The sequence below is a fragment of the Gekko japonicus genome, unplaced genomic scaffold (genome assembly GCF_001447785.1).
Source record: "Gekko japonicus isolate JY-2015 unplaced genomic scaffold, Gekko_japonicus_V1.1 scaffold1649, whole genome shotgun sequence".
In the NCBI taxonomy this organism is placed as follows: Eukaryota; Metazoa; Chordata; class Lepidosauria; order Squamata; family Gekkonidae; genus Gekko; species Gekko japonicus.
Genome location: NW_015160262.1, coordinates 405,253 through 414,857, shown reverse-complemented (window position 1 = coordinate 414,857; position 9,605 = coordinate 405,253). Strand labels below are relative to the sequence as shown.

Below are 9,605 nucleotides of genomic sequence, written 5' to 3'. Positions count from 1 at the left end.
CCGAGCCTTCCCATCTCTAGTTGGAATAGGATTTGACAGCCCCCCCCCCAGACATACACCCTTTCTGGTGAGGGCAGCCTCTGGAGGGAGAAAGAGAGTCGTGCAAAGTGTCAGATTGTAGCCCCAGGTCACTGGATTTACACTGTCCTTTGGAATTTAAGGGGTGTCATTGACCCCCTCAAGGCTCCATGTCTTGGTCACACTAAGCGTGACCAGATGTAGGGAGAGGGTGATTGACTATTGGGCACCAGCATCTGCAGATAGATATCTTGTTGTCACAATGTTTGCTGTTTGTTGGCTTGTTATAGTGAGATAGTTTTTGAAAAAGCACCCTGGGACCTTTTCAATAGCCCATACTTTTGAAGATCTATAGTTAACAGTGTCCAAAATTATAATTTTAAAAAGTGTCAGTTTCTAGACGAGCAGTCACACATTCCCTGGCAGAGGCATTGACCGAAGCCATACACGAGACACACTGTCAGACTGGATGGAACAAGACTGACGCAGACGATCCCAAGGGTCACTTTCTGAATAACCAACAAATAGATTCCAAGTGGCAAAGAGCCAAAGTAGAAAACCCCCAGGAGCCACACTAGTATTCTGGGGACGTGGTTACAGAGTTTAGAGAAAATGTCTTGATCGAGATGGCTGTGAGAGTTTACAGATGCTGAGTCAAGGCTGTGGTCAGTGTAGTAATCCGATAGAGTGTTTTGGCTGGGAGTCCTCGTGGAATCTCTCTGCACTTCCATGATGGTGATCACCAGGCAGTTTGAGGACCCATGAGAAGGACTCGAGGAATCCAGGTTCTTGGGTGTCAAGACCACTTCTTTGCAGTCTGAGCTCCATGCTGTTTTTTCCTTGGCCACAAGTTTGTACATAACATTTGTATCGTCGGGGAGCCCTTCTACTTCCTCTTCCTGCAGTTCGGTCTCATGGCGGCAGAAGGGACAGCTGATGCACAGGGAGCCATCGCCCATGTGGAGGATTTTTGTCAGGCATTTAGCACACACCCTATGGAGGCAATCCAGGATCTTGGGTTTCCGGCTGTGAACGTTAAACTTCTGATAACAGATTTTACATTCTAGCTCATCATTCAGTACTTTTTCTTCCCCCTCTGTCTGAGGATAATTCATCTTTAAATTAGGCACACTGTAAAAGAAGACAGAACAGTAGTAAGTTCTTGCTTATTCTTAATAAGCCTGCTTGGTGGTAACTTCTCTCTAGAGTATATTCGGTAGCTGAATTTCATCACAGGGGAAATGGGTAGCAGTAGTTAAGAAAGATTTCAGTGGTTAAAATCAGTTATCACTTCCTGTTATAAGCATCCCATTTTCCATTCTGTGTAATTCTCTTAAAAATTACCTGAACCTGACTTGTTCTATATCCTGCTTCTCAAAATGAAGCTACGATAAATTTCTTCTCATACAGACAGAATAGGTGCATTTAGTGCTTGCTCTTTGTGTCTTCTTGAACACCTGTAACCTTATATGGTCTTGTGTCCAAGTTAACCTTTCTGTACCAGTTTTTACAAAACAATAATAACAAGCTGAAAACCTTTTTTCTTAAGTTGCTATCTCACATGTTATTTCTAGTATTGAAATATACTTTCCCCCAAATGCAGTACTTTGAAATTCCAAATTACTGAGGGAGGCCTAGTGCAAATTTCCTCCAGTGTGAAGGCAGAATTTGGGTTCTAAGTATTGAAGTTTGGTCATTGTCCTCTGAAGGGTGTATTTATGTAGTTTTAAAAAAAAATTATGAGGGCCAAGAAGTCCAGTGCAGCAACCGCAATGTTCCTCAGGCCTTTAGCCATGGTGGGGCATTTTGGGGCCCCACCATTTGATGATGCCACACACCCCACCCCAGAGTGCCTAGCCCTGCAGTGTTAGCAAGGCTGAGGAAAGAAAGGAAAGTTGCCTTGCTGCTTCTGGTCAGTTCCACTCCCTCCATCAGCTGTTAAATCTAACAGCTGTATCGGGGAGTGAAACTGACCAGAAGCAGCAGGGCGGCTTCCCTTCCCCAGCCTCCCCACTGCTTGGGGGGGGGGCAGGCTAGGGATGGAGAGAGAGAGAGAGAAGGCATGGTGATGGTGGTAGGGAAGCCAATCTCTCTCTCTCTCTCGCATAACTTACCATGGCAGAAGGGTGGGGGGGGTTAGTGATGGTGGGGAAGCCAATCTATCTCCCATAACTTTCCATGGCAGGGAGGGGGTTGGTGATGGTGAGGGAAAGCCGATCTCTATCTCCTGGGTTTGCCAGTCTCCATGTGGTGGCTGGAGATCCCTTGGCATTACGCCTGATCTCCAGGTGGACGCTATGGCATTCTATCCCATTGAAGTTCCTCCCCTTCCCCAAACCCCGTCCTCCTCAGGCTCCACTCTTAAAATCTCCAGTTATTTATTATTTTTAAGTATAAGCACAATAGGTGCCCCACAAAAAAAATGTTTGTCCCACAAAACGAAAAATCCTGGCTACGGCCTTGATGTTCCCACACCTCTTTGTCTTCACAACACTTTGCAGTGGGTTATGATAAGGGAGAATGACCGGGCCAAGGACATCCAGTGAACTTCATGGCAAAATTTCAGATCTCAGTTCTGCAGCTAGCTAGCTCTTTACAGTATCTGGGTAGTCATATATTTGACCTCTGCATATGTGTACCCGAACATACTAGAGCTCTACCCAATAAATTTGTTCTCCATTTCCCTGTTCCTAAGGAACCATGCTTCCGTGCATTTTACACGCTCTTCTGCCCCCATCTGCACACAGGCACGATCTTGGGGGCAGAGCACGATGCAATGCCTGAAAAGTGCATTTTTCCCCATGTGTATTTCCTGCTATATAGAGGCAAATACCATTTCCACAAACTTTTACTTTGCTAGGCTGTTTCAGAATATAGAATGTCATCTAGCCATCCTGCATGCCGCTCTCCAGTGAGAAGACCAAGCGTTTATCAAGTTTTCTATAGCTAGGATGCTTCTGCAGCTTGAATCCGAGGAGGTCTGCTTACAGTATTATTTCAGAAATCAGCTTTGTGTCCTAGAAAGCAGAAAGTAAATCCAGAAAGTTCCTTTCCCTTCCCTGAAAAAGAGTTAGCCTCACTGTGTTAGATATTACTGGTCCCTGCCACACGGCAGGGAAACCGGTCAAAGTGCGGCTAATTAGAGCTGCACCAAAATAGAGACGCTGCAGGCGGGATCCCACGAATCCCGTGGGCCACGCGCCGTTGCTCCCCGGCACGATCAGATGCCGGGGAGGAAGAGACGAGTGGGAGGGGGAGGCTGCCGAACTGCGCATGTGTGAGTATGCGCAGTTCGGCCGGGGGCCATGGATGCGCCGGCGGCAAGACGCGCCGGCGATCCCACGGCCAGCCGTGATGCGGACCTACCGGATGAACCACCTAGGTAGGTGGTCATGTTTGCTGCGGGGCTGTCGGGGGAAGGGCCGGATCGGGAACGGGCCCGCAACACTTCCCAGATGTTGCGGTGGGATCACGCCCGTTTGCTGCGCCCCCGATCCGGCCCACTCCCGACCCAAAACCCCTCGTGAGAACAGGGCCACTGTATGTCTAATTCATCAGAGGTGGCAAACCTGGCATCACCCCCCGCACCTCTCATTTTGCTGTTCAAACGTTGCTCTTTGGTGAACATTCATGTCACCTAGTACTGTTGCCCAATTAAATAACCCTCAGTTGATTACTCGTATAAGTTATAGTCTATTGATGAAATCTGCATACATTTGCAATCGCAAAAACCTAAAGAAAACCAACAACTGTGTGTCTTGTGTGGATGTGGATGTTATTGATGCCCCAATACAGTGTGTCTTTTTACGTTAGCAAGTATAAAATATGGACCAAATAGACAGGCTTTGCAGCCCAGAGAGGTTAACGAACTTGTTTATATTAATTATAAAAGCATATGAAAGGGGGGAATGGCATAAGAAAGTATAGAAAAAAGTAATGGTAGTGATTTAGAATTGTTTCCACTTTTACATGTGGAAAACATGGAGTATCCTTGGAAAGAATGGATGGCTTTTGACTGGGTGGCAAAGAGGATACTGTTCAAATAGCAGGATGCATCCCAGCTAGTTCATTACGTCCTTCCTGCAGTGAGGGCGAGGGACACCCACGTGCCTGAGATCCACACCAGGCTGAAAATTCTTTCCAACGTTGTGATGTCTGAACAAAGCCTAAGAGTGGATCCAGCCAGTTTCCAGGGTGCTCTTAATCCCTCACCTGACCACTTTGCTTTGTCTTTTAATTCATCCTCCCATGCTTGCCTCCTGTCCTGCCACCCTCTCCCTGTTCCAGATGCAAAGTGTCATTATCGATAGTGTCAGGAGTTCCTGAGGACTGAACGGGGAACCTCATGGCGTGCTCGGGCCTCGAACACTCCTCAGGGACAGAAGAGAGTAGGGAGATGCAGCGCCAATCCCTGTAACTGCCAGGCAGCATAAAGCTTCTAGACTGGTCAGGCCTGGCTTTCTGTGCTTTTAGGCTCTGGCTTCAGGGATCCTGGGCTGGAAGACACATCCTCCACCATGTCTAGATTCAACTGGGCTGTGGCCTTTTTCAGTCTTCACCCTGGCCTTTAGAACAGGTAGCTAGGGGAGATGAAAGGGCTACCTTCTGTATCACTGCAATGGAGCTATGTTCCAGAAGGCCTTCTGTTAATTGATAATATATTGTTGAAGGTTTTCTGCTGGGGTTTTGGTCTGTGGGTATTTTATCGTTTCACAGCTTTGATGCTGATTGTTGGTACTGGTTGGTGTGACTTTTGTATGCTATGTTGCATGCTTGTCAACTGCACTAATTAACTATGTTGTGGGAATGGCGGGGTAAAAGAGTTCTAAATAATATTAATGGAAAAGGGCAGAAGATATTCTGTTAAATTTATCAAGAAAGTTCCTTGGTGTAACCTCAAGACTAAACTACTGTCAAAAAACTTTCAGCTAGCCCCAAATGGAGTGAGCAGGATGCAGCCTAAATGTGATGCAGAGACTAAATTTGGTGGGTCTTGGAAAGGCTGCATTTGTTGCAGGTCAGTTTCTGGACACGGATTAAATGGCAGATGTTGATCTTTACAGTCTTCGGAATCCTGATTATCTGAAAGGAAGTCTTCTCCCTCAATTTTCCCTCCCCCTTGTATCAAGGTTGTAAGAAGAGGCATCTTCAGTTCTGCTACCTTATTCAGATAGCTGCTTTCCAGGATGAAATCTCCTGTGCATGAGCAAACGGAATGCAAGAAAAAAGAGTTTGTCCATCAGTAGCTGTAGTTAAGGAGCTGCGGAGGCTCAAGTGGTTAAGACGCTGAACTGCAGGCTGTGGAAGGTCAGCAGTTCGAGACCCGGGTTGCCGCATGACGGAGTGAGCTCCCATCTCTAGCTCCAGCTCCTGCCAACCTAGCAGTTCGAAAGCAAGAAATTGCAAGTAGATAAATAGGTACCACTTCAGTGGGAAGGTAACAGCATTCCGTGCGCCTTGGTGTTTAGTCATGCCGGCCACATGACCACGGAAACATCTTCGGACAGCGCTGGCTCTTCGGCTTGGGAATGGAGATGAGCACCGCAACCCTAGGGTCAAACTCGACTGGCTTTCGAGCAAGGGAACCTTTACCTTTACTAGCTGCAGTTATCGTGTTATAGTGTTTCTCAAAGGCTTTGCAAGACTATGAAGAAGAACAACAGACTTCCTCTTCCATGGAAAGCATTGAAAGTTCCCTTTCTTCCTCACTAGTCAACTAGGGCAGACATCCATAATCAGTCGCTTATGTTTCCCTCAGTATTTACGAGTTTTATCATTGTGCGAAGTGCTGGAACATAGCCAAATATGGCTTCAGTTTTATTTCTGGTTCCCAGCATCCCAGACAGCTGTGTGCTTCTAGGTGATAAAATGGAGCATGATTCTGTACTGTAAACATTACAAGTTTCCATTAGGGATTGCAGGCTAGTCTGAACGGATGAAGTGCTTCTCAGCTCCGCACACATCTGCTTGGTATATTTGGAAAGCTGAACAGTTTTGTGTGTGTGTGTCTTATGCGGCCATCTGACCATAGAGTATAATTGAAGCAATTCTTCATCTGTTTTCCTTTAGAGTTTTTCAGTGACACATGCTATTTTAGACAAGCATTCTTCTCCTAATCTCCTACCCCATGCTGCCCTCTGTAAGATTGAGAGCCGTTTTCCGGATAAAGACGATAAAACTTAAGGGGATGGAACGCCCACAGAAGCATCAATCTGAGATCACTCAGAAGAGCAACATTATATAAAATGCCAGAGAGCATATGAAGATAGTATATTAGATATTCAGCTCCCTCCCTCCCTTCCTCCCCAGGCCATTTGTTTTACTTCCATTCTCAGCTGCAAGAGACGACGATTTCATTGAATTGTAGACTGGGGGGGGGAGTGATATACATGCGGGGACCCTTACAGTGAAACATACACAATCAGAATTGGTCAACCGTGTACAGCAACCTTTTGTATTTCGACAGAACAAGGAACTCCAGTGGCTTTTCAATCCTCTGCAGGTCTGAAATAAGCTGCACCTGCTTAGGTACCTTTTTTCTCCCTGGCTATTAAGGGCACAGTCCTATTTCTGGTAGGCTGCTCATCCTTAGTTCTACCTCTGCTTAAATCAGGAACTCAGTAGTCAACTTCTGAAGACAAACCAGCAAAACTGCTTGATCTCATATAAAGTTTAGAACTCTGTTAAGTACTCAGAACAAATTTCTGAATGGTTTATTTTTACCAGTTGGGAATTAAACTTTCCAAAGAAGGCCATTACACTGAGCTTTTTGGATAGACCATTGCCCCACGGCCAACAGTGCACCCTCCCTGCTCATGGATAATAAAGCTGCAGCAGTAGAGGATGGAATTCTAGAGAACATGGTCCCTGAGCGAAAATACCAGTAATGTCTGGACGTATTAAGCGTACACGAACTTTTGCAAACCAGAAAAGAACAAAAAACTTCTCCTGTTCTCTGTGTCTGTCGCATTTTTCTCCCTCCACCAGGGCGGCATTTGTGGTTCCACCTCTTCCACTTGATCCTTTCACCAACCCTATGGAGTTGGCTAGGCTGAGAGACAGAGAGTGGCTGGCCACAGAGAGCTACGTGACTGAGTGGGGATTTCAACCCAAGTTTCGCCCAGGTTGCTTTTCTTTAAAATCCTGTTTCCCCCACTTTATACTAGAATATCAGAATTGAATTTGGAAAATATATTTTCCCAACTTCACTGGGTATTAATTCTTCAGTTAAGGCAAGAATCTTTAGTTAGAATACTTGTTAATTGATACATTTGACATTACTGTTAGAAAGAGAGCTTTGTTAGGATTTTTAATTTTCAGGTTAACCAGAAAGAAAAGGACAAAGCCCCCTCAAAACTACCTTTGTGCAACAGTTCGTCCTGTAAATGTAGATTAAGTTTTTTTCACTGACAAATAACGTTTCCCTAGGTGAAGTTCACTTGGTGCTTGTTCTTACATGTTTAGCAGTGCTTTCATTCAGAAGTAAAATTCACAAAGCCATCTGCTTAAACAAAGCACTAACCCTAATGAAACAATTGGGCACTTTGGATTTTGAAAGGTCTACTTTTGGGCGCTTACATATGCATTTCTAAGGCAAGAGAGAAGTGGAAAAAATGTATCCAGTAATTCAGATAAATCAAGCAAAGCTGTTAATTGTATAGGAAGCATACTAATATACAGAATGTGGGTTGTTGCTGCTTTTTGTTCCTGTTGCTAAGATGACAGATCTCACACCATTCAGTAGTATTTCTTTCTATATCTGTTGATAATTAAACTGCTTGAACTTGTGGGTAAGCAACATGTGCTCAACATCTGGCTGACTTTCCTGGCATGCAAAATCTATTTGGCTTACAATATTCTTTGAAGAAGAGAGGCATTTTTTAAAAAAAGCACAGTATACCCATTCATTGACTCTTTGCTAATCTACAGTGGCAAGTACATGCACTAGAAATGCTTTAAGAAGATCCAGTCCCTTCCAAACCTACCCGATTTGTTCTTTTTAAGCAAAGCACCCGTGGTTTCAGGAGGAAGCCACACACGGAGAGAACCATCTTTCCCACGGATTATAGCCTGTCCGTCGAACAGATTCCCAGAAATGGCTCTGAAGTGTGCTTTGGTCCAACTCTCCCAGGGGTATAAGAAGACGGCTATGGAGAGGCTTGAAGATTCCTCCCTCAAAGTGACAGAACAGAAAAAGGAATTTGCTGTGAAGGCTGCTCAGTACCAGCGAGAGATAAGGCACCTCCAGCGGCTGCTGCAAGACAGGCACGGAACCCTTGACCAAGTGCTGCAGCAGAAAAGATAAGTCAGTCAAAGCAAACAAACCAATTCGATTGGGCTGGCAAAACGAGGGCAGATGGAGACATATGTTCTGCCTAAGAGCCCCATCTGCTGTGCTCAAACCGTTTTCACCGGTCTGCCTCTCTGCTGGATTGAAAATGCTAAACACCTCCTTTCAACTGGCTCTGTTTACTCCCCTAGCTTCCCCCTCCCGGTCTACAAGTCCTTGAAGGATATCATTTATTGCTGGTGCCCACAGCTAAGCTTGAACATTCTCCTGACTACTAACTGCATCTTTCTGAAGGGAAGCGAAGCGCTCAGAAGCGATTAACTCGAATTGAGCTTTCAATAATTCTCTCCAAAGTGAATCACTGGTCATGTGGCTGTTGATTTAATAACATCTTCCAGCAAGGGCTGACGAAGTCCCAGACTGACAGGTTTTTGACAGGCAGGAAACAAAAGCAGTCAATTAACAAAGCTTGGCAAAAGAGAATCATCTTTTAGATTGAGAGAATTCTGATCACAGCTGTAGGGGGAGTGGAATGAGCAGTTGAATAAGTCTTAGTTAAAGCATGCCTTTCACTGTTTAACCCCAAAGGAGAGCTAGTTTACCATTCTAGTGAAAGTAGAAGCAGGAGGAGGAGGAGATTGGATTTACACCCCGCCCTTCACTACTCAAAGGAGTCTCAGAGCAGTTTACAAATCTCCTTTCCCTTCCCCTCCCCAAACAGACACCCTGTGAGGTAGGTGGGGCTGAGAGAGCTCTGACAGAAACTGCTCTTGAGCGAACAGCTCTGAAAGAACATATGACTGACCTAAGGTCACACCAGCAGCTGCATGTGGAGAAGTGGGGAATCAAACCTGGTTCTCCCGGATTAGAGTCCGTGGTCTTAACCACTGAACCAGACTGGCTGTAAGTAGTGGTAGAAGTATATTTAATAGAATATTTCTTTTATCAAAAGAGAGATGGCAAATTAAAGCAAAAAATCTAAAGGCATTGTGAGATAAAGCTCATGGAAACCATAGTTCAAGCAGAGTGCCATCCGTGTCCATAATGCCACTTCTCTCGTTAGCAGATAGATATCTAATTTGATTTGAAGTATCTGCTCAAGTGTAATATAGCGCATGAGTTGCACCATTATGTCCAGCGCAGAAATTTTCATCCATTCTCAGGAAAAGTGTGTTTAGAATTTTGCTTTGAGATTCCACAAAGACTGCTTTGAAATGAAAGTCGAATATGGGCAGTCCAAGACATCGTAGTGCCTGAAGCGCAAAGTCAGAATTGTGCAGACACCAGCTATCTTAAA

The 9,605-nt window shown here is 45.1% G+C and overlaps 1 protein-coding gene across 1 annotated transcript in view; it reads right to left on the bottom strand.

The window, feature by feature from the left end:
• Positions 1-407: 407 nt before the first annotated feature.
• Positions 408-9,605, bottom strand: part of LOC107113517 (E3 ubiquitin-protein ligase RNF182-like) — a 19,532-nt gene continuing 10,334 nt past the window's right edge. Inside the window, exon 2 of the mRNA XM_015414853.1 lies at positions 408-1,149. Within this exon, the coding sequence (XP_015270339.1) occupies positions 408-1,149 (742 nt within the window). The remainder of the gene's footprint in view (positions 1,150-9,605) is intronic.